General features: G+C 38.4%; 2 protein-coding genes across 2 annotated transcripts; both read left to right on the top strand.

Annotated features, from left to right (window-relative positions):
- Positions 1-1171: 1171 nt before the first annotated feature.
- On the top strand, positions 1172-3443 carry LOC148791548 (wall-associated receptor kinase 2-like). The gene is made up of 2 exons (XM_088887353.1): positions 1172-2226; positions 2886-3443. The coding sequence occupies exons 1-2, from the start codon at positions 1314-1316 to the stop codon at positions 3275-3277; spliced, it is 1305 nt and encodes a 434-aa protein (XP_088743479.1). The 5' UTR covers positions 1172-1313; the 3' UTR covers positions 3278-3443.
- Positions 3444-6189: 2746 nt separating this feature from the next.
- On the top strand, positions 6190-20104 carry LOC148791547 (wall-associated receptor kinase 1-like). The gene is made up of 7 exons (XM_088888224.1): positions 6190-7046; positions 14645-14806; positions 15011-15859; positions 16251-16418; positions 16949-17785; positions 18185-18346; positions 18727-20104. Exons 1-7 carry the CDS (start codon positions 6440-6442, stop codon positions 19896-19898), a joined length of 3957 nt encoding a protein of 1318 aa, XP_088744350.1. The 5' UTR covers positions 6190-6439; the 3' UTR covers positions 19899-20104.
- The last annotated feature ends 4829 nt before the right edge of the window (positions 20105-24933 follow it).

Below are 24933 nucleotides of genomic sequence, written 5' to 3'. Positions count from 1 at the left end.
TAAATTTTAGATATTATAGTAATTAATCTTCCACTTAATAGATATTGTTTCAAATTGCATTTTTATAAATTTAAGTTTTGATGGATGGATTTGCATTAAGCAGGACTCATAAAGCAATGAAAAATATAGTACAAAAGGTATAAACAAAAATATGGTAAAGCACTATTAAAAAAATTTCTAAGTCGGCAGTCTTATTGACCGCCAGCATAGCCATAAATAGGATCTAAGGAAGCGGTTAGAAACATCAGCCGGCGGTTTGAACCACCACCTAAAAATTGGAGGATTTTTTGAGAGAAGCTAAAGTGGCGATCATTTAGGACCTACGCCGGCGGTCATTACTGCCGCCACATAACCCAACGGCTTCAAGCTGCGATGATTTAAACCTAAGCCGGCGGTCCAGATCTTAGGGCCTAAGCCGGCGGTCATGCCTCCGCCCCTAAATCTGAGCTTTGGATGATCCAAATTGGTATAATGGATTTACAATATCAATGGTTTGATTAATTAGTGAATTGATCCTGAAATGGTTTAATTAGTAGTGTTTTATTTGTTTTGATATTATTATTTTTTAAGCCATTTGTTTTAAAATTATAGATCAGTAAAATTTATTCCATACATATATTCCAATATACTAACTACTTTCCAACTACCTCCGAGCAAATTAGCAAGGGACTGGTTTCAATGCCACAAACACCCAATTTCACTCAGCTAATTAAAGAAGCCACGTGAAGGACTGTATGGATGATCAAAATTGTCTCCCAAATTTCACTCAAAGTTGATTCTAATTTTCTTGGATGGATGCAACTTCATAAAGCGAAGTGCGAATGCTTCATAGCCTTTCCTTCCCAAATGATTAATGACTTACAGCTCTTACAAGTCAAGTCAAAGGGGTAACATTTATCGGGTCCTTTGCCGTTTCCCACGTTTGAAAATGAAAGCTCAACTTTCCCAAATTTTTTGATTAATCTGCTTCAGTTATTCAAGATATACTTGTACAAAAAAATAAAAAATAAAAAAGCTGTCCATATTGTGTAGTCAAGGCAACGACAGTCACTGATATTTGTCTGCGTGTGCCTGGATTGAAAGCTTTATTTTTGGCTTCTGTGTAATATTCCACGCCGTAAGCTTAACGTTAGGGACTTGGAAAGATATCGATAGTTCATTCACTTGATTGACTTGGGATTAAACGGCTCAGCGTAGTAAGCTTTGATCAGTCGTACTTATATTTATAGTGGCATGGGTCACGATGATTCCATTTCCAGGTACAACAGCATTCTGTTCCTTCCTTTTACCGAGGACGCATTTATCATCCGATCATGATTTGGCCCTTGTTGCTTCATCTCATCCTACTACGGTTGGTCACGATGAACGCAGCAACAACAGGGTCGTCGACATTAACGTCTCTGACAAGGCCCGGCTGTCCGGAGAAATGTGGAAACCTCAGCATACCCTACCCGTTTGGCATCGGTGATGATCCAAAGTGTTTCTTGAACGAAGATTTTCATTTGATATGCAACACCACCGGTGAAACTCAATTGTCGTTCCACGACAATTTGCCCGTTTTGAACATATCTCTGCAAGGCCAACTGACCACCTCTGTTCTTGGAGCTGCCAAATGCTACATGGACACCAACCCTTTCAACAATTTGCAGGGGATTGACGACCCTAGGGTTAACTTTTCAAATGCATTTAGGGTCTCGGATACCAGAAACAGATTGACCATCGTCGGTTGCGACACATCTGGTACTTTGTATGACTACAATGGCAAAGAGTTCTACGTGGGTTGCACCTCAAAATGCTTGAACGATACCAAAGTGATTATGGGCTTACCATGCAGTGGATTTGGATGCTGCCAGACCACGATACCCAAGGGCATCGCTGATTTTCAAATACAGATTCATAGCGTTTACAACTTCACAAACACACTCGATATTAGTAAATGTGGGATTGTTGTTTTGACCGATCAGGACGACTTACAGTCGCAAGTGTCACAACTTTGGAATATCAGAAACAACGTGAACGACCTTGTAACTTCTGGCATTCGACGTCCAATAGTACTGGATTGGGCAATTCGTAACAACAATAAGTCTTGCGAGGAAGCACGAGGAATGAACAATTCTGCCTGCGGGAGAAACACATACTGCTCCAATTCCACAAATGGCCCTGGATATCTTTGTCATTGTTTGCAAGGTTACGATGGGAATCCTTACCTCCCCGATGGATGCCAAGGTATGAACTCAATTTCTAATTATTCTCTTGCTTTTCACTTAAGGCACAGTTTGGAAGGAGTATAAATACAAATATATTGAGTGCAAAACCTTGTATTTTCTTCATATTTGCATTTCTACTCCTTTCAAACTGAGTTTAATTGCGTTTCAATATTGTCATAGGAGAACACTTGATGTCGTCAATATCGTTGATCGGGCAAGTAGGATTTGTCTGGATTGCCCATTTTCTCATCATTCAACGGTTTCGGTACCGTTTGAATTTTCTGTTTCTTGATATCCTCTGGATATCGTAAGTGTTAACCAGTTAAATTAATCAGCTGGTATTCATCAAACTTCTCAGTGTAGTATTGATTAATTGGTCAAAGTTCGGCCATGTGTTGGGAGTGCTTACCATAAAAATAAGTGTTTGAATAAGCACTTATTTACTTTTTTTATTCCTTTTGAAGGGATACACAATGGGGAGTAATAACCCCTCATATTTAAAATAAATACTTTTTTTGAGCTTATTTCCTAAATATCAATAAATACTTAATAATGTGGTCCAATCCCAAATAAGTATTTATTTTAAATAAACACTTATTTTTAAACACTCCCAAATCTCTAAAAGAGCAGAATTTAGTTTAAGAATTAGATCTTAATTTAATTTATATGCATGCATAGTATCGGACGGGTCTAATGCAAACAAGACATGTGAGAAAGCAAACAGCAATTACGCATGTGGGAATAACACCAACTGCTACATCTCCAAAGACAGCCCTGGATATATATGCCAATGTACCGAAGGTTTTTATGGGAATCCTTATCTTCCTGATGGATGCCAAGGTATGTCTTCACAAATTTTAATTTTTCCAGTTTTCTTCAAATTTTACAATTATTTAAGTAGGAAAGAAAGGCAGGCATCGTATAATAGTTCCTTAATTGCGTTTCAATATTGTCATAAGAGAACTCTTGATGTCGTCAATATCGTTGATCGGGCAAGTAGGATTTGTCTTGATTGCCCATTTTCTCATCATTCAACGGTTTCGGTACCGTTTGAATTTTCTGTTTCTTGATATCCTTTGGATATCGTAAGTGTTAACCAATCCGCACTATTGACTAGAGGGTGCCCATCCAATCTCCACCTGCTTTGCTTTCATCCCTCCAGTTTATTTGGAAAATCCTTTTTCTGTGGTTTTGGGGCATGTGATACAGTGATACGGCGTTTTTTTCTAATTTTTATCTCAGTCACAATTTTGTACGTTTAGTTGATATTTGTGCTCAGTTTGGAAGGTACACTAAATGACCGGATCTAATAGGTACAGTAAATGAGCAGTTGATAAATATTTTGACACCTTTCAAAAGTGAGTATTAGTCTTTTTTAAGGGTGGGGTGAGGGTATTATAAGGGACAGGTGTCAAAAAAAGTTTCAAGTGCTCATTGAATGTGCTTACAACTTCTTGCCTATCTCATCCGAACCCAGGTTAATATCCTTGTAGGTAACATTTGTTAGGGTAAATGCATTGAATCAATTAATGACCCATTGACCAGGGTGGTTGAACCATCAACCTGTCAACCCATTCAATGGTTTTGGGCATTTATTATTTTTAATTTTTGTTGTCAAAATGGGCCATCCGTTCAAATCGAATAGTTGGACCGTCAACCTAGAAACCAGTGGCCAGAAGGGTTCCATTTTTGGCTCATTTTTTTAAATGTCAATAATTAGATGGAATAACTTTGTAGCCATAGTCATGAGAATGGTGGACTTTGCCAGGGATTCCAAAACCTTGAAAGATAAATCCAAAGTGACCTTAAACACAAAAAAATATTTGTAGTAAATGCACCAAACTAGAAACCAATGAAAAAAATCAAAAAATCGAGTCCAAAGTTCCACTTTGGCTAAACATATATGCAATTAAAGAAAGAGACAAAGTAGATCGTCTTGTAAGAAAAAAAAATTGCACATGAAACCTAAAGAAAAAACAAAAGAGAAAAAATAAAATAGTGATAAACCCTAAACTGTTTTGGAGGATCTTGAAGAAGACGACCAAATATATAAAAAAAAGTAGAAAATGAAAAAGAGGAACATGCCGCACATGCTTGAATAAAGCCCATAGTAGAAGAAAACTTTGAATAGTGAAAATTCAAATGCATAAAAACCATGGTTTTCGAATTGCTGTTGACCCGGATGGACGAACATTTCAGTTTGGGAACTCTCTAGGCAACCGGTTCAGTTTTACCCTAATTCTGGTCCCTAGCCAAAAATCATTGAATCGGTCAACGACCCATCAATCGGGGTAGTCAAACTATTGACCCATTGACCTGTTCAATGGTTTTTTGTCTTTTCTTTTCTTTTTTTTTTAATTAGGAACCTCCAGGCAAACAGTTCCATTTTATCCCAATCCCGGTCCTTGGCCAAAAACCATTGAATCGGTCAACGACCCATTGATCCAAGCAATAAAATTGTTGGCTCATTGACCCGTTCAATGGTTTTTGGTCTTTTTTTTTTTATTTTTGTTGTCAAAATGGGCTACCCATTCGAACCAAGCGGTTGAACTATTGACCCAAAAACCGATGGCTAGAATGATTCCGTTTTCAAGCTATATGAGTCACATGCTCGAATGACATAACACATATGATACTACTTAATGGACCTTACACACTCAATTTTTTTCTTGTAATTTTTGTTGTTAAAATGGGTCGTTCGTTCGAACCTGGTTGAGCTACCATTTTTTTATTTTTTAATTGGGGATCATCCAAGCAATTGGTTCGGTTCTACCCCAATCCCAGTCCCTAGTAAAAAACTATTGAATTGGTCAATAGCTCATTGTCTCGAGTTGTTGAACCGTTAACCCGTTGACTCATTCAATGGTTTTTGGCCATTTTTTATCCTTTTTTAATTTTTGTTGTCAGGATAGCTCATATGTTAGAATCGAACAATTGAATCATCAACCTGAAAACCAGTGGTAAGAATGGTTCCGTTTTTGGGTCATATGAGTCATATGTTCAAATGACATAACACGTATGATACTGCTTAATGGATCTCACACACTCAATTTTTTGCCTATAATTTTTGTTGTTCAAACAAGTCATTTGTTTAAAATGGATGGTCAAACCGTATGAGTCATGTTTTGGAATGACATAACATGTATAATACTACTTAATGGACCTCATGCATGCATTTTTTTGCCTTTAATTTTTGTTGTTAGAATGAGTCGTCCATTTGAACCGGATGGTCGAACCGCCGACCTAAAAACCAGTGGCTAGATCGACTTCATAATTTTTTGCTTGTAATTTTTGTTGTCAAAACAAGCCATCCATTCGAACTGAACAGTCAAACTGTCATCCCGAAAAAGCACAATTTTGTTGTTAGAGAATATTGTCCATTTGAATCGAATAGTTGAATTGTCAACCCGAAAACTGGACTATTGAAAGGGGGAACCCGAAATTACCTTGAGTTGTAGGTCCCTTTTTATAACTAAAGGTCTATACCCTGGTCGAATGAGGCTTTTGAGGTTATCGGGATGAGGTTAACCATTGAGGTCTTCGGGATAAGATCTAACCCTTAGCGGAGTTGTCACCATCCTCTCCTATTTTGGTTGCACTTAACTATATGATGTGGCATCAACTTGGATAGATTTATAAGGTGGGTTTGCAGAGGGGATATCTTTGGGTTGAGGGGATATCTTTGGGTTCGGATCAGGTTGGAAAGTGGGAGACAGAAGTGAAGTTGAGGGGCTGATCTTGATTTATAAAAGCTGGGGTGGCAAAGAAGGCTGATTTGTCACAAAAAAAAAGACATTATATCGAGAAAACTTCTGATCAATCAATTTGTATCAAAAACGTGGTAACCAATCATGTCTTATTTATCAAAATTCATGCATGGATTTTGATTGATCAAAACTCAACTTAGACAAGAAATTAGATTGGAAAATGTATTTATCAAAACCAATCATGTCTTTTTTATCAAAATTCATGTCTTAGTGATATCGTCGGATACAAGGCCTGGGTGCCAAAGCAAATGTGGGAATGTTAGCATCCCGTACCCGTTTGGCCTAGTGGGAGATGATCCAACCTGTTTCAAAAATGATGACTTCAAGTTATTCTGCGACACTGCTGTCCTTCCTCCAAAATTGACGTTTTATGGCGATTATAAGGGAGATGACCATACCATTCTCCATATATCACTTGATGCTCATCAACTAACGACTTCCATTCTGGGAGGTGTCCAATGTTACATGGGTGAACATGAAGAGCTGGTGGTTCATGCCATTAGATATTCTTTTCCAAACACATACAGACCCTCCAATACCAGAAACAGATTCATGGCAGTCGGTTGCGACAGGTATGGCGCATTGTATGATTACGAGGGCTCTGTGTTCTATGTGGAATGTCGATCATCGTGCTTGAACGATACAAAAGTGACAGCTGGTTCATCTTGTGGTGGCTATGGTTGCTGCCAGACAACCATACCAAACGATCTTAATGATTTTTCAGTAAGCATATGGAGCCCTAACGGCTTCGCATACACAAGGAATATTAGCAAATGTGGGTTGGCTGTTCTTCTGTCCGACGACCGGGATTCATTATTTGACTCACAAGTATCACGGCTCTGGGAGATGACAAACGATGTGGAACACCTTGTAAATGTCGGGATCAACACTTCCATAATTCTGGACTGGGCAATTCGAAACCAGAGTTGCGAGGGAGCAGAAAGAGATGTAGTTGTTGATTATGCCTGCGGGAGCAACACCTATTGCACTAACTCCACAAATGGCGTTGGATATCTTTGCAATTGCCTGCCAGGTTATCAAGGGAATCCCTATCTCCACGATGGATGCCGAGGTATGGTATTAAGTTCAAAGAATTTATCTTCTTTTACTTTAAAATTTAAATACAAATATTCAATATGAAAATTGAATGATAATAAATGCATTATTGTTATTGACGTACGGAAGTCGCTAATCAAAACCATTGATCTGGTAAGGGAATTTTTTGGATCGCCCATGTGCTCATGTCTTACAGTTTACTCTTGTAAGGATGTCAAATGATCGAGTTCTGTATGTATGGGTTTTGCAACCCAAACCCGATCTGAAGGCAATCCAACCCGACTTGACTACTTGGAATAGGTTTAACAAACCCGACCTGACCCATCCAAATAACAGTACCAGTGTTTTTAGCTAAGGTTATATCTGTTTTTTTGTTCATGCTCAGTTTGGGAAGAGTAGAAATGTATACATGTATTGCATGTTATAGTTTTAAAGTATTTAATAAATTTTATAATACTTCTTATTTTTATTATTTAATTCATGGCATTAGTGCATCGCAAGCTGAAATTAAAATCTATATATACTACCGAGATTGAAGAAAACGCATTAGTATTTATTTGTAAATGTTACATCTCAGTTGCAGATAATTGAGTCCTGCATGCTTGTAGGGTAGGGGGAATATTTATTTTAAAAATAGTTGCGCTTTGGAATAGGTTATATATAGATTTGTTATCGGTAGAAAATGGGCATATTTGGAAATTCAATCGACTATATGAATGAAGTATTTCATTGTGAGCTAGCGAGCCCATAAAGTTCATGGAGATATGGGCCTAGATCTGATGTGGTGGTACAATTGTGAGCCCATAGCGTTTTTGGGTAGCCATCATGGGTACTATTGTGAAATTGCTTGAGGATCTCTAATTGTGGGGACTGGGGAGTGGTGGTTCATTGAAGTGCCAAGGGTCCACTACTATCCGAGTTTGACATAGATGTACTAATTGCCGTATACTGTTGGAGCTAGCAAATTCCTCTCTAATGGGTTGAACTTAGTGAGAACGGGCCCTAAAACAACAAACCCAATGTTTTCAACCCATCATTGACCCAGCTAGTCAAATCATTCGAATTGTCACCCAGTCAGGATTTTAGGTTCGGTTTAATCAAAGACCCATTAAACAGTCAAAAATTGTTGCTTTGGTCAAGAACCGTTTGATCTGGCCAATTTGACCGCTGATCCATTCGACCTGATCACTTGGTTACGGGTTGCACATTTAATGTATGCAAAATTTCGGAGGCCATAACTTTGCACTCCAATGTCTGATTGTGGTGATTGTTTTTCTTTTTATTTTTATTTTTTTTATTTTGGGTAACTTTTTAAGATCTATGCATTCCAAGGAGCCATACACACCTTGCCCCACAATTTTTGCAAAAGAAAAAACACTTTTTTTGGCCTCAAATTTCAATTTTTAACATTTTTTATAAATAAAAAATTAAAAACTAAATTAGAAAAACATAAATTAAATATAAAAATATATATAACATATCTAAAATATTTTTACATTATTTATTGATAACATATATACATTTATAAACATATATGTACACACACACACATATATATGACGTAACATGGCTTGAACCATTCGACCCAACTAGTTGAACCAGTGAACCATGACTTGGAGGCAAAACGGTTTGGCCTCTAGGTCAGTTTTTAAAACATTGAACAAACCAGCCCACTAATGAACAAGAGGCATTTGGCAGAAGAGAACGTGCCTGTATAAGTTTAACATGGCTTGTAACACCTCGTGAATGTGATTGCACTAGTCTTCTACGCATGCTGTTGCTGGACTCGCATCTTTATAGCTTGGAGTTGTACCATGAATTGAAGCATCCTTTTTTGGAAAAAACAATGTAACTAGGACTTCCATTCAGCACTATAATAGGTTGTTGGTGGCTCTTTTTTTTCCTAGTTTTCTTTTGCTTCTCCTTGTAGATGTGGTGGTAAGGCTAAGTGTGGTTGTCTATGTGTTTCTATTGATAGAGAGTCATGTCTTCATTAAGATCTACACCCCCTTTTATAAAGGGAGATCCCGGGGACCTGAAAGTAAGGAGCCAAAATGGATTTTACTCCTATTTGGAAAGGGGATCTTCGATTCGGTGTTGGCTAACATAGGGACACTGTTAAGGGTTTGCCACGTGTCTTATGAGATCTTCCTAAGGCGAAGTTTCCTTTCATCCGAGAATTCTCATACTACACGTGTGTTACTTGCCTTTATGGGTCTCCTGTAATGGCATAGTGTGGCTGGCATCAGAACTAATATGACATGTCCCTATTTGATCCTATTGGATGTCCTACTACAGTTGAATTCAGTTGATGGTATTTTCGCCATTGTAGGATTGTGATGGTTTCGAGCTAATCGTAGGTCTGTGACGAGTTATGGACCCATTGCGGTTCCACATTGGCTTGTTTATCACCTTAGATGTTTTTGTGATTCCAATTTGGTATCTTCATCACAGTTGTAGTGAGGATAGATTACATGTACTTACATTTAGGCCCTTGCTTATTAGTAAGAGTGTTCTTATCAATAAGCATTTCTGTGATTGCTGCATTTTAATATTGGCTAGAGTATTGTGATCGACACATGGGCAAAGGCTGTTTTTTGGTTCATTTTTAGTTGATCGCTGATTTTTTCTTAGGTTTTGTTGTCGTGTTTGTGCTCCCAACAACTTTGGCTATTGAAGGGGGGGTTTTGCAAAGTTTTGACTACGTCTTGAGAAAAGGGTGTTACTGTTGGGGTGTATGATTTTGGAGTTTGTTGCTGTTAAGGTTGCTTGACTTTTCATACTATTAGCCCCCTTCTTTCTTGATGGGAAACATTTTGTCGAGAGGTTGTTTTGGTCATGTTTGGTTTTTCAGCCCCCCCATGTCTTGACAAAATGCTTTTTGTCAGGAAACACTTCGAGTGCATTCATATATTGGCAGTGTAGTTTACCCTATTGTATCTTGGTAAAGTGTGCAGCTTTTCTAATGTCTTGTGTGTATAATATTATTTTTGGATAAATCTATTTAAAGGATGGCTTCCGTCCTCTTCTTCTTCTTATGCAATATTTTTTGGGAAGGATCTCTTCTATCATTCATGTAAGTGGTACCATGCTATTGTGGTTGTGTATATAGTGGGTCACAGTTAGTCACATGGTTATGTATGTTGGATGTATAACCATTGTCTCATATTCATTGCTAGTCGGTCACATGTTTTTGCGGGTGTGCCGGGCTTCATGTTTCTTCGTTCGGATTGGCTATTATGTGTTGTGGTAGCAGTTTTAAATTTGATGTTTGTGTGTGTTGCCTTTTTCTAGGAATAATAATTTAAATGTGTAATGGCCGGTATGTCAACTGTATGCTAGCGAGTAGCTAGTAATCATTTGTTTTGGCTCCTTACGCCGCTGTTTGAGTTGTCAATGTGAATGGGACTACTATAAAGGGTACTATTCGCTTCAAACTTTGTCTTCGCATTCGCTTTGCTACTGAAGTAGTTCTGTTTAGTTTTGATCTTCTTGTTTATTTTTCTTTCTTGCATGATTTGTCCATCTCTGGTATCAATGGCTCCTCACAAGCAGTAGAAGCTCCTTCATTGATTTTGTAAGGGATGTGGACACTATGGAACTACTCTCCGAATACGAGTCAGTGAAGATTGTTGGTTGCTGGTCATGGGAAGGTTTTCTAACCTCCCATGCTTGAGTCCAGGGGGAAGGATGGCATGTTTGACGTGGTGGAGGTGAATGAGGTTGCATGTTTTTATGGTCATTTGAAGCACACTATTTACTTCAGTTGTTCTAAACTAAGAACTGATGCTTCTAGGTCCTTAATAAATTTCACAGCATGGACTCTTTTCCTCCTAGAAAACCCCATGTACTACTGGTTGCTCCAGAGTGCCAGGTTATTAAGATTTGTGGACTATTTCTTGGACCTTCCAGATAGAGAAGGGGTGGATTATATGTTTCCACTCTTGTCCCATTGGTGTTGCCGAACACATACGTTCGTAGGTGCATTCAGTGAGTTTAGTGTCACTATTGACGACATGGCTGTTCTGCTTGCATTACCGTTGGGTGGTGCCGTTTCAGCCCACCATCCTCAATACGCCAAGTTCATTCCCAATATCCTGACCGATCTATATACAGAGTTGGGGAAGAGCTCAACATTTACAAGGCACAGGTAGATGAATCGACTGCCTGGGGGAAATGGCCCCTCAAAACCTAGATTGGTTTCTAGTTTGAAAGCACGGGACCAATAGATGTTATGGCCAGAAAGACAGATAGTCAATGTCATTTCGCAACATTTATTCTCTATGTTATGTCATGGTTTTTTTTCTTGGGAACCCTAACTATGGCCTTAATACCATCCTGGTTCCTCTTGCGGTTGTTCCAGTTGGTGGTCATCAGCTTTCATTGGCTTCGATGTTTCTTGGATATTTATATGTCCAGATGGATGATATTATTCATTAAACCATGGACTCTAGGTATAAGTGTTGCTTATCATATGTGTTTTCCCCTTTTATGTTAATGTTCATTTGCAAGCACTTGTAGCTAAGCGTCACTCCTTAGTGATTGTCACAATTATCTGTTATTATCGCTACGTTAGAGGGTGATGGTTATGAGGATGTGTCACTGGACATTTGTCGTGGAATGAGGTGTCTCAATGCTAAGAGAGAGAAGTGGTTTGGCATTGGTGAGATAGAGTAGAAGTTTGCTTCTCTATAGAATTTTGTTTCTCGTCCATATGCTCAGCATATCTGCCATGCCTTTCTACATTGGAGTGAGTGTTCCTGAGGGTAGCGATCAATAGTGTGTAGTGGATGTCGATAACCCTATCATTTGGACTGCTCGATTGTATCTTAGATCCCAGAGTGGCTAGAGAATCAACATATCTATTCTTGGCCTGATTCTGGTCTTCGTAGGTTATCTCCAAGTCTTTGGTCAATTTTTGGATCAATGTTCTATATGACAAGATTGTCAATTCTTTTACTGTGGTGTGACCTCCCATTTGTCCAATTACTATCTTGGAATCTCCTATGAATTTTACTTTCTTTCCTTTGGAATCCCTTGCTATTGTTAGACCCATCACCGGTGCTTCATATTCTGTGATATTGTGGGAGTAGGGGAATTGCAATTTGAGGGAGTAGGCTGAAGTCTATCTGGTAGGCGAAGACAATATACCTCTGGTTCCTGTAGAGGAATTGGAACTACTGCCATCGAATGTTATAACCCATCCTGCCTTCTCTACTGCCGCGATGAGGGGGAGGTCTTTGAGTATCTCTTAAGAGATGGGGAAATCATCACTAGTAGGAAAAGCAACTAGGAGGTTTGCGACTGCTTGACACTTTATCACTCTAGTTTGGATGTATTCGATACTATACTCAATCAGCTTCATCATTCATTCGACCAATCTTCTAGAGAGTAGGGATCTATCAATGAAGTACCTGATTGGATCACACTTTTATGTAGTAAAGACTAATGCTAGACACTATTGTTCCATGTGTAAGTAGATGTTCTCTGTTGGTTTCAAAGTTCTACTCGCATAATAGACGGGCCACTCGACTTTTTCGTCATTCTCTTAGGCTACCAAACAGCCTATGGCTTCTAAGTTAGATGTTATGTATATCCTGAATTCTCGACCACCATTTGGATGGGAAATGGTTAGGGCATTGGGTAGTGATCTCAACTACCAAATCATGATTCAGCCACTAGTGATAGCTACACCATCTTCTTCCATGCTTTCCCTTCTCGGGGTCGACTCCTGCTAGTGGTGGTTGTAGGTTGATTACAAGATCTTCCATGAGCTTGCTCATGATCGTCACTTCATTATTGGTGTAGGGGAATGGATGGGGTGTTGGCAATGGGCCATTTCATCATATTTGGTTGCCGTCAAGATAGTAATGCCCTTGGCTGGTTTCTCTAGTATTTCGGGGTCTATGATCGATGACATATTTCTCATTGTTAGTGTACTATAGCTCTGATGAAGCTAGCCATGATCCCAGGGTGGTGATAGTCTGTGCTATTCTCTCAATGCAATTTTAGAGTTGGTCGAATGTATCAATCTCGATGTTCTCGATCTCAATCCTACATTTTGGATTTGCGATCGATGACATATGTCTTGTTCTTAGCATACTGTAGCCCTAATGAAGCTAGCCGTGATTCCAGGGTGGTGACAATCTATGTTGTTCTCTCAACACATTTCTAGAGCTGATTGAATGTTTCAATCTTGATATTTTCAATCCCAATCCTACATGTTGGGTGCATCCCCTGGATGCATTGCTCCACGAAGCCCTTTTGTGTTGCGTGCTCTTCGAAGACCAAGTGTGTCAGTTTTTGAAATCGTATGACATATGCCAATAGGTCTCCCCCAACACGTTGTTTCGTGTTGTGTAGGTCCACCATCGTCAACCTCTACATGAGGGTGAACCACTTAGATAAGAACTTCTTGGCTAACTCATCCCATGAGTCGATGCTCCCTGCTGTCAGGTTGACAAACCACGAGTATGTTGACCTAGTCAAGGATTTAGAGAATTCTCGAACCTTTAGGTCTTCATCGAAAGAGAACACTCCTAGTGCATCTTCAAACTTGTTGGTGTGTTCCTGTGGGCTCCCCTTCTGCCCATCGTATTGTGGCCACTATTGCAAAGGAACATAACCAGAGGGATATGGCATCGTATTGTGGCCACTAGCAGGTGTGTTCCTGCTAGGGGTTTGCCATCTGTCTTATGAGATTTTTCTAAGACGAAGTTTCCTTTTGTCAGAGGATTCTCATACTACATGTGTGTTACTTCCCTTAACAAGTTTGCTGTAGTGACATGGCACGGGTGGCATCAGAACTAATCTGGCATGTTCCTGTTTGATCCTAATGGATGTCCTACTATTAGCGAATTTAGTTGATAGTGTTTTCATCCATTGCATTACTGTGATAGTTTTGAGCTCATCGCTGTTCTATGGCGAGCTATAGATCCGTTGTGGGTCCGCATCAGCTTGTGTGTCATCTTGGATGTTTTTGTGATTCCAATTTGGTATCTTCATTAAAATCACAGTGAGGATAGACAATATGTACTTATACTACTCATTAGGGTTGTTATTGGATCCATAAAATCAATTTGGACATATTGGATGAATCAACAATGGATGGACCAGCAAGACTTATTGAATTGGATCACTCTAGAGTCCAGATTTAATCGTTCAAAGTATCTATTTGATCGAATTGAACCTAGTCCAATTGTAATAAGTTTATATTGGATTGGGTTGGATTGAGCTAATATATGGTTCATTGATAGAAGTTAAAAGTATGGGTGTCAATGGACTAGGTTTGAGTTAGAATTAATCTTAATTAAAACAAATTTGAACAGATTGGACGGTCTAAACATTGAATTAAACTGATCCAAAATTGTCCAAAATAATCATTGGATTGGATTGAACCTGCACCATTTATAATGAATTCACATTGGACTGGATCGGATTAGACCAAATCTACTCCAATTGACATCAGTATGCTTTTATTTAGAATAACTTCTTACAACAATGGTCTCATTAATTTACCTTCGTATGGTCACATTAGCCATCTGAATTTTTAATTTTCTCTTAATCTGAAAAATAAACAGCTTGTAATTTAAAAACATTAATTTGTATGCATAGAATTGGACGGATCAAATGCGAACAGGACATGTGAAAAAGAAAGCAGAAATTACGCATGCGGGGAGAACACCAACTGCTCTATCACCAACAGCAGCCTTGGATATAGTTGCCAATGCATGCAAGGCTATCATGGGAATCCTTACCTCCCCCATGGATGCCAAGGTATGACTTTGTTTTCACTAACTTTTGATGAAGAAAGCTTCACCGAATATATTTGCTCAATGGCTTATCCCGTAATGAGTTTATGGAAATTAATATATATTTTGTTGTGTATTGCTTTTATGCTTAATTTGTTCAACTTGAATGAAAAAACGAAATTAAAATGAGAAAATGATGAGTCGATAACAGCAACTTTGACAATGCCAGATACAAGGCCTGGCTGCCAAAGCAAATGTGGGAATGTTAGCATCCCATACCCGTTTGGCCTAGTGGGAGATGATCCAACCTGTTTCAAAAATGATGACTTCAAGTTATTCTGCAATACTGCCATCCTTCCTCCAAAATTGACGTTTTATGGCGATTATAAGGGAGATGACCATACCATTCTCCATATATCACTTGATGCTCATCAACTAACGACTTCCATTCTGGGAAGTGTCCAATGTTACATGGGTGAAGATGAATACCCGGCGGGTTATAGCATTGGATATTCTTTTCCAAACACTTACAGGCTCTCCAATACCAGAAACAGATTCATGGCAGTCGGTTGCGACACGTATGGCAAATTGGATGATTACAAGGGCTCTGTGTTCTATGTGGAGTGTCGATCATCGTGCTTGAACGATACAAAAGTGACAGCTGGTTCATCTTGTGGTGGCTATGGTTGCTGCCAGACAACCATACCAAACGATCTTAATGATTTTTTAGTAAGCATAGAGAGCCCTAACGACTTCGCATACACATGGAGTATTAGTAGATGTGGGTTGGCTGTTCTTCTGTCCGACGACCAGGATTCATTATTTGACTCACAAGTATCACAGCTCTGGGAGATGAGAAACGATGTGGAACACCTTGTAAATGTCGGGATCAACACTTCCATAGTACTGGACTGGGCAATACTTAGAAACCAGAGTTGCGAGGAAGCACAAAGAGACGTGGCTGGGTATGCCTGTGGGAGTAACACCTATTGCACCAACTCCTCAAATGGCGCTGGATATCTTTGCAATTGCCTGCCAGGTTATCAAGGGAATCCCTATCTCCCCGATGGATGCCGAGGTATGGTATTAAGTTCAAAGAATTTTTCTTCTTTTACTTTAAAATTCAAATACAAATATTAAAATTATGAAAGTAGCATGATAAATGCCTTGCTGTTTTGTGTCACATGGAACGGGTTCTATACGGGTTTTGTTCGACCTAAACCCGATCCTATGCGCAATAACACGACTTGACTAGTTGGAATAGGTTCACCAAACCCGACCTGACCCATCCAAATAATAATATATACCAGCATTCTCTCGTATTCCTGTAGGTTAGTCTTAACCCGAAAGTTAATAACAATTACCCGAACAAGATCCCATAGTCGTGTTAATAACAATTAGCAATCTGAATTTTCAGTATCTCCTAATAAGAAAAATAGTATTTAAAAGCATTATTTTTGGGTACGTAGTGGTAGACGGGTCAATTGCTGCCAAGAGCAAGACATGTGAGAAGGCATCCATCAACTATGCATGCGGGAAGAACACCGACTGCTCCAACTCTACCAACAATCGTGGATACATCTGTCATTGTATGGAAGGTTATCATGGGAATCCTTATCTCTCCAACGGATGCCAAGGTATGTTGTCATTTCTAACAATTCCAATGGATGCAAAGGTATGTGGTCATTTATAACAATTCCCTGTAAGAGAAATGTAGTACAATTGGAGTAATTAGACTTGCTCTTGATTACACCATCTGATACTACAAGAAATAGAGGGGCCATATATTCAGTTTAAACTGCCAGCTGTCGATATCTGAAAAACTTCTAATCAGTTAATTGGAATCGTAAATTTAATTTTTCCTATATCATATCTTTTTCTATATCATAGCTAATTAGGTGTTATTTATTGGTCAAAACTTTTTCTATATCATATCTTTTCGTTTCCACTTAGACAAATTTAATTTTTTCATTTTGTAAAAAATACATACTCAACAGTTAAGTTTTGATCTCCATCCTTATCCACCTCTCTTCATGGAAAATGGAAAATTCAGGGCCATTCAAACCGGTAACCGGACCCCTAACCGGTTCGGTTTTAAAAACTAAGGCTTTAACCGTGTTACTTTACCTTGTCTCATAACAACTTGTGATGATGACAATTGCAACAGTCTTTCCAACATCTCCAGAGACAAAGCTAGGTTGTCAAAGCAAATGCGGGAATGTTAGCATTCCATACCCGTTTGGCCTCGTTGGAGACGATCCAACCTGTTACAGAGATGAATTGAAATTGTTTTGCAACACAGCCGCTGACCCTCCGAAACTGATGATGTATGGCCCTGATTATGCTGAATATGGTGATGAGATTGTTTTAAACATATCACTGCAAGGTGAATTAACTTTCTCCTATTGGGCTGCTGTCGAATGTGATATGGGGGAGAAAACATACCGCTCCGAGACCAGAATTCCGAAGGCATATAGATTCTCCAACTCCCGGAACAAACTTACGGCTATTGGTTGTAACACACATGGCGTCCTAGAGTCGTCCGCCGAATGCGTTTCATTTTGTGGCTATGACACAGAGGTGACAAATGTACATTGTAATGGCACCGGATGCTGCCAGAAGGAGATACCTGAGGATCTTGATTCATTTGATATATCAGTTGACATTTACAAGAATGAATCTACAACAGCCTACACTTGGAATATGAGCAAATGCAGCATGGCCTTTCTGTCTGACAAAGACTGGTTTAACTCAAGTGCTTCTAATATATGGAATTCAAGAAATGAATTGGACTACCTTGTAAACGTTGGGTTCAGAACTCCAATAGTACTTGACTGGGCAATTCGAAGCAATACTTCTTGCGAGGAAGCACTACAAGTGACCAGCACCGACTATGCTTGCGGGGACAACACCAATTGCATAACCTCCACAAATGGTCCGGGTTATCTTTGCCAGTGTAAGCAAGGTTTTCAAGGGAATCCTTATCTCCCCAACGGCTGCCAAGGTACGGATTCATTATATTCTTTTTTTATTCGTCAGTATTTATATTTAGATATAGAGACAAGTTACAACCTTAGGATCAATTGTCGGGTCGGATTTCAGCTTGGCTTAGGCTTGAACTACCACTGGCCTAGCCCAAAATTACATACACGAATCATAAATTTAAGTCATCAAATGTGATATTATTTCCATTAGTTTCTAATGATCTGAACTAGAATCGAATATTTGCCCTTTGATAAAATTATGTCACACGTCCCACAAATGTACCAAAATTTGTGGTTTGAGAAAGCCATTGCAATAATGACTCATTTCTTCTAACTTCTGATATTTTCTGATTTGTTGTAAAATTTACAACACTTAAATATTTGAGCTAATGCTTTGTTTATTATCGTTCTTTTGCCAGATGTAAACGAATGTAATGATCCAAAAGGAAATCCTTGCATAGGATCTTGCTTTAATACAATTGGATCATACAATTGCCCATGTCCAAAGGGTACGCATGGTGATGGTAGGAAAGATGGGCAAGGTTGCAAGAAAGCTTTCCCTGTAATTAAGGTCATCCTAGGTAATGCTCTTGTCCTTGTGCAATTTTCTGCAGGCATGCAGTAGCAAACAGGCCTAATAAATCATTTCATAGGTCTGCCTTGCCTGCCTCTTCCCTGAGCTCGGTATTCTTGGAACCTCGCCATTTTAATTAGCTTCATAGCTACTTCCAGGAAGTCCCTCAATCATGTATATGTCCGTGATGTTGTAAGGGTTAAACCAAAAATGAGAAAAAAAGAAATATTACATAGATTCTGTCAGCTCTATGATTAGTTTTTCTTTTCATAAAAAAGGTGATTTTATTAGTCAACTTATGAGATGTTGTTCCTTGAGAAAATTACAACATATATAACAGTGGTTATTCTGTCATTAACTAATGATTGATATATATATTCTATGCAGGTATAAGCTTTGGCATCTTCTTGTTACTCATCTGTATTTCTTGGCTGTACTTGATCATAAGGAAAAGAAAGCTCATGAGATTGAAAGAGAAATACTTTGAGCAAAATGGTGGCTTCCTTTTACAACAACAATTATCTAATGGAGGTTCAAATCTCTTAAAAATCTTCTCAACCGAAGAGTTAAAGCTGGCAACCAATAATTATAATGAAGAGTGCGTCATAGGCCAAGGTGGACAAGGTACGGTTTACAAAGGCATTTTACCTAATCATCAAGCTGTTGCCATTAAAATGTCTAGAATAATGGATGCTAGTCAAATGGAGCAATTCATAAATGAGGTTGTCATTTTAACTCAAATTAATCACCGCAACGTGGTAAAACTCTTGGGGTGTTGTTTAGAGACTGAAGTACCTTTGTTGGTTTATGAATATATCTCCAATGGAACCCTTTTTCACCATATTCATCAAAACAATGGCATTTTGCTTTCGTGGGAAGATCGATTGAGGATTGCAACAGAAACAGCTAGCGCATTTGCCTATCTTCACTCCAAAGTCTCTATACCAATTATTCATAGGGACATCAAATCCACAAATATATTATTAGATGAAAAATATATTGCAAAAATTTCTGATTTTGGAGTTTCCAAGTTACTTCCTACGGATCAATCTCAAATAACCACATTGGTTCAAGGGACATTGGGATATTTGGACCCAGAATATTTCCACACAAGTCAATTGACAGAGAAAAGTGATGTTTATAGCTTTGGAGTGGTTCTTGTAGAGCTCTTAACAGGTAAGAAACCTCTTTCTTTTGAAAGACCACCAGAACAAAGAAACTTGGCTACATATTTCATTTCATCAATGAATGAAAATCGTCTTTTTGAACTAATTGAAGATCGATTTGTGGATGAGAAAAATGTTGACGAACTTTGTGTGGTTGCTAAGATTGCAAAAAGATGCCTCAGTCTAAAAGGTGAAGAAAGGCCCACAATGGAAGAAGTTGCAATGGAGCTACAAAACTTGAAAAGGATGAGAAAACAACCATGGGTTCAACCGATAGAAGAAGAGAGTGTGAGCTTATTATCTGAACCTTCAGAATTCTATCATGTTGGTGATACATCTGAGCAGTCTTCTTTGCAAAGAGATACGATATTGTCCATGAATTTCCCTCGTTGAGCAATAATGTAGGACATCCCTTAGGTTTAATGTTCTTTTCCTATCATTATAGCAATATTGAAATAAGGATTTGATCATCTCCATTAAACTATTTATATATTTTATTAGTAGATTTCCATCATCTTAGTATGAGATCCAGTGAATGTAAAAAAGCACATTGAAAATAATGCTTTACTTTCTTCTATGAAAAATAAGATTTCATTTCATGTTGTACCAACTATAAAATCTTAAGAAGCTGATTACAAGAGAATTCTTTCATGTTTGAGTATCTAGAAGCAAACACTTTTTGCAAGAAAATGCAGTAAAGCTTACTTTTGTTTCTAATCCACTCTCTAATGACAAAATGATCCATTGTTTGGTACAATATGGTTAAATTATAAGTTGACAAGTATGAGAACATGGATTCAACCAGCCATACTTTGCATGACACATAATAAGATGTTCCCCTTTCCTTCTATTATTGGTTTTCGTTCTCTTTCATTTGTTTCTCCTCAATGTTGGATGTGAGGGGATAATGTTAGAGAACAAAAACATATTGGGGACCATGTCTAACTGCGAAGTTGTTAAAAATGAGTTGGTTTTAGCTTTTAAGCTATTTTCTTAAAACTAAAGTTATTATATGGTTAACGGTTTGGGCCGGTAGACGGATTTAGGTGAATCCATTTAACTTTATTTAAATAGGCCATTAATGAATTGACGAATTAGATAGGTTATATTGAAACTCAACCCAAACCCAAACCCACCCAATTGCCACCCCTACGTTAATCACCATAGGAGAGGAGGATTAGGTAATGGTGCTGAGCTACCAGAATTAGAGGCGGTTGATCAAGTGTCAAAAACTGGGGGTTTATTTTTAACAAAGTCGAGCAGGAAGCCATGCATTCGTCAAGCACAGCCCAAAAGCAAAAGGGTTCAAGTTGCTAGGCGTGTTAGTTTTTGTTAGCTAGCTAGGGTGATGTAAGGTGCCCTTACGATGAATGGTTGTATGGATGGAGTTGTTGTTGTTGAGGGGCGGGATCTGTTATTTGGGTTGTTCGCTTGTGTTTTGAGTGTTTTTTGGACGCGGTGAGATCAGTACTGTTGTACCTTGGGCTGATATATCTTGTATACTTACATCTTTTCTTTTTTGTTTTGGTAAAATTTTATTTTACCTTAAAAAATATAATATTACTTAAATATAATAAATATTATTTACATTATAGTTCAATTAAACTCTTAATTTGGTTCTAAATTTATAAAGAGGTATGCTAAACTTTGAGATTTGAGACCAATTTTTAGAATTCAAAAATGTGTTCAGATGTTCAATTGGAGAACCAAAGTAACCTTCGAAAACCAAAGCAGCTAAGCTTGATCAGTTGAATATTTAGTTCAGCTCTCCTATATTGGCCCTATACTTCACTCCAATTGTAGTAATTAAGATGTATTTTCCTGACCACCTCTTGATTTACGAATAAAAACCATTATTATTTTCATACATCTAAATTATAATCCCAACCGTTGAACATTAAACCCCTAAACCCAAATTTAGCTATAAAAAGCATTTGATCAAATGTATGTCTAGAGTCAAAAGTTTTTCATTAAAAGAAAGTATAGCAGCAGTTCTTTGACATTCTCAACTGGGTCAAGCCAATCCAAGTCATATAAAATTAATTATTTTTATTAATCATTTTCAAAATTTTATTTCAATCTTTCGAACATACGGATTGACAGGCATTGCTGAAGGCACAACCCTTTGTCCAGAGAAAGAAATCGAATCAACTACAGATTCCAATGTCAAGGTGCCAAACCCAACTCATGAAAATTGGATTCGACGTGACCAATGGTCTTGCACAGGTTATTGGATTAACTACATCATCACAAGTATGGAGTGCTCTTTCTCAATCTTTTGCATCCCCCTCGAGAGCACGAGCCTTGTAGCTTCGACTACAAGTTCAAAATTTGAAGAAGGGATCATCCACTGTTTATGAGTTTTTCCAGAAAGCTCGAACCATAGCAGATACACTAGCTGTCATATCTACCCCTGTTTCATCTGAAGATCTTGTTTTATACATCCTTTCAGTTCTTGCACCAGAATACTCTCAATTTGTTGCAGCCCTTACTACTAGATCTGATGATTTTCTGCCCTCTTTAAAAGATCTTCATGGCCTTCTTATCAGTCATGAGATTTGGATCTCTCAGCAACAACATCCAACACCAGAACAACCAATGCCTTTAGCAAATATTGCCACTGGTCAAAATAGAGGTAATCAACACCAATGCCTTTAGCAAATATTGCCACTGGTCAAAATAGAGGTAATCAACAGTATAAAAACAATGGTAATAATCGTGGACGTGGTTGTAGCTGTAGTGGTGGTCGGGGACGAGGCAGAGACAATTATCAGATTCAAGGCAATTCTCCTTCAAATAACAATCTTCCTCGATGCCTGAAAAACTATAACAGAATAGGGACAAAATAAAGTGCAAATAAAAAGCTGCAAGTAAATAGTAACTCCACTTGAACTTGATGGATCCAACAACACTTGAACACAACCTTGGACTTCACAAAGCTGATGATACAATCTGAATTGGGCAGAACCTTGTTGGAGGTTTTGATAGCCTTCCAATAAAGTGAATAATTTTGTTGGGGAGAGCTTTGTGACTTCTGCACATTCCCTTTTATAGGCAATTGCCACAACGTCTCTCCTATGAAAAAGGAGATAAGAGCCGTTGCAAAAGATTTACTCACCAACACTTATCTTGTTCTACTCCTTCGGATTGAGACAAGTGTCTCAATGATCATGGTTTTAAACCATATGATCACTCAGCCCATTCTAAGCCAAACATCCTCTTGCTGACTTAGTCAAAAGCTGAAATGGATCCAACTTAGACCCAATAACCACCCTGTGAACAAGTCAAAAACAGTTTACAGAAAACAGATTTATTTTTTACTAGAAAATAAATAATAACATATAACAAAAATTATAATTGGTGTGTCTTGTACTGTGTTCACAGAGATGATATCATTAAGCTACTCCATCAACGTGTGGCTTTTCACATGACCAGTGGATTCTCCTACACGTTGAGGATTCCAAATCGAGGGCCTATGGCCACCTGTTCCAACAATGCCAACTTTGTGGTAAGACTGGTCATATTGGGAAATCCTCAGGTCACATGGTTGTTAATTGCTATCATCGTTTCGATAACTCCTATCATAGTGAAGGTTTAGGTTCCCAACCATCTACTCCAACGAGTTTTCGTGCTGATAATACCTTTGACGTTGATACCAACTAGTATCCAGATTCGGGTGCATCAACACACATGACACCGGATTTGCAGAACCTTCATATCAAATCAGATTATCACGGTCCAGAACAAGTGAGAGTAATGGGGCAGGTTTGAAGATCTCTCACATTGGCTCTACTACTTTTCATACAAATCATAAATCCTTTCAATTAATTAATGTTTATTGTGTTCCTTCTCTTTGCAATAACCTACTTTCTCTCTCTCAAATTATGAAAGATAATCATACTTATTTTGAGTTTTACCCTGATTGTTTTGTTGTGAAGGATCGGTCCACGGGAAAGGTTTTACTAGAGGATCCAGTAAAAATGGGCTTTATCAATTTCCAATAGAGAATACAACAGCTTTTTTTGAGAGAACATACTACTATGGATGGTTGGCATGCACAATTGGGTCACCCCTCTCATCGTATTATTCAAAGCATTGTTTCTAACTTTGGTCTTCCAGTTCATTTTAATAGTCTTTCTAATCCTATTTGTAAAGTCTGTTAAGCTGCAAAGAGTCCCAGGTTACCACATAAAAAGTTTGATATTTGGTGCCCTGCCCCATTACTTCTCATAATGGAAATCATTTCTATATAGTTTTTGTTGATGATTATTCTAAATTCTCTTGGGTTTTCCCTTTGGTGCACAAATCTGATGCCATTGGTATACTTTTGCATTTCAAATCACATGTTGAAAATCAATTTTCTTGCAAAATAAAAAGTCTTCAATCAAATTGGGGTGGTGAATACCGTTTGTTTACCTACTTGTACTATTTGGGCATCACCCATTGTGTTACATGTCCTCACAATCATTCTCAAAATGGTTCTGTTGAGAGGCAACACCGTCACATTATTGAAATGATGCTTGCTCTTCTCAAACAGGTCTCTCCCTTTTCACTTTTGGGATGAAGCTGTCTACACCACTACATTTTTTATTAAGCGTCTTATCACTTTTCTCCTTGGTCTTAAGTCCCCCTTTGAATTTTTTTTTCAACGAACCCCTAACTACACCTTTCTCAAAACCTTCGGTTATGGTTGTTACCCTTTCCTTCGCCCTTGTAATCAACATAAATTTGATTATCGTTCCTCTCAGTGCACTTTTCTTAGGTAGTCCTCGACACAAAAGATATAGGTGTTTTCGTTGTCCCATTGGTCGGGTATATATTTTTACGGATGTCATCATTGACGAAACTATTTTTCCTTATGCTATGTCTACACCCACCATCACTCCAAGTGCCAACCATTCCCCTAGCCCCTTCGTCTATCCTCTTACACCTCCCCAAGGACCAGTCTTCACTTCACTGACAATGACATCAAATGGTAACTCTCATGGCTCTTCTACATTCTTGCAATCAGATGAACATGATAATATTATTGTAACTTCACCATCACCTGCTCGTGCCACCTCCTCCTTAAAGGACTCACTCATTGAATGATATTACCCAGTAAGGTCCTCGTCACACTTCCAATTTGTAGCAGCCTACTACACGAACAGAATTTATGGTGACATGATCACAATCTCGGGCTCAGAATTCTCATGCTTCCATTGCTATGAGGTATCCTCCTCCTGCTGCTCTTGTTGCCCAACTTTCAAATAGTGTGATTGAACCCACATCCTTCTCTATGGCTGTTAAAAGTGAGCCTTGGCATCACGCCATGTCTAATGAATTTGATGCTTTAATGTGCAATGGCATGTGGTCTCTTGCACCATCTCGACCTAAATGAATTTGGTCACCTCCAAGTGGATTTATAAACACAAACATCAGGTTGATG

The sequence above is a fragment of the Nelumbo nucifera genome, chromosome 5 (genome assembly GCF_055504915.1).
Source record: "Nelumbo nucifera cultivar China Antique chromosome 5, China Antique-T2T, whole genome shotgun sequence".
Taxonomy (NCBI): Eukaryota; Viridiplantae; Streptophyta; class Magnoliopsida; order Proteales; family Nelumbonaceae; genus Nelumbo; species Nelumbo nucifera.
The sequence above is the reverse complement of the archived record's forward strand: the minus strand, read 5'-3'. Positions and strand labels throughout refer to the sequence as shown.

Bases quoted from the DNA above. Each gene is read 5' to 3' on its own strand.
- LOC148791548 (XM_088887353.1), top strand. From the start codon at position 1,314: ATGATTTGGCCCTTGTTGCTTCATCTCATCCTACTACGGTTGGTCACG. The intron at 2,227-2,885 runs GTATGAACTCAA...ATGCATGCATAG, and splicing joins CCTCCCCGATGGATGCCAAG to TATCGGACGGGTCTAATGCA.
- LOC148791547 (XM_088888224.1), top strand. From the start codon at position 6,440: ATGGGTGAACATGAAGAGCTGGTGGTTCATGCCATTAGATATTCTTTT. The intron at 15,860-16,250 runs GTATGGTATTAA...TTGGGTACGTAG, and splicing joins TCTCCCCGATGGATGCCGAG to TGGTAGACGGGTCAATTGCT. The intron at 17,786-18,184 runs GTACGGATTCAT...TTCTTTTGCCAG, and splicing joins TCTCCCCAACGGCTGCCAAG to ATGTAAACGAATGTAATGAT.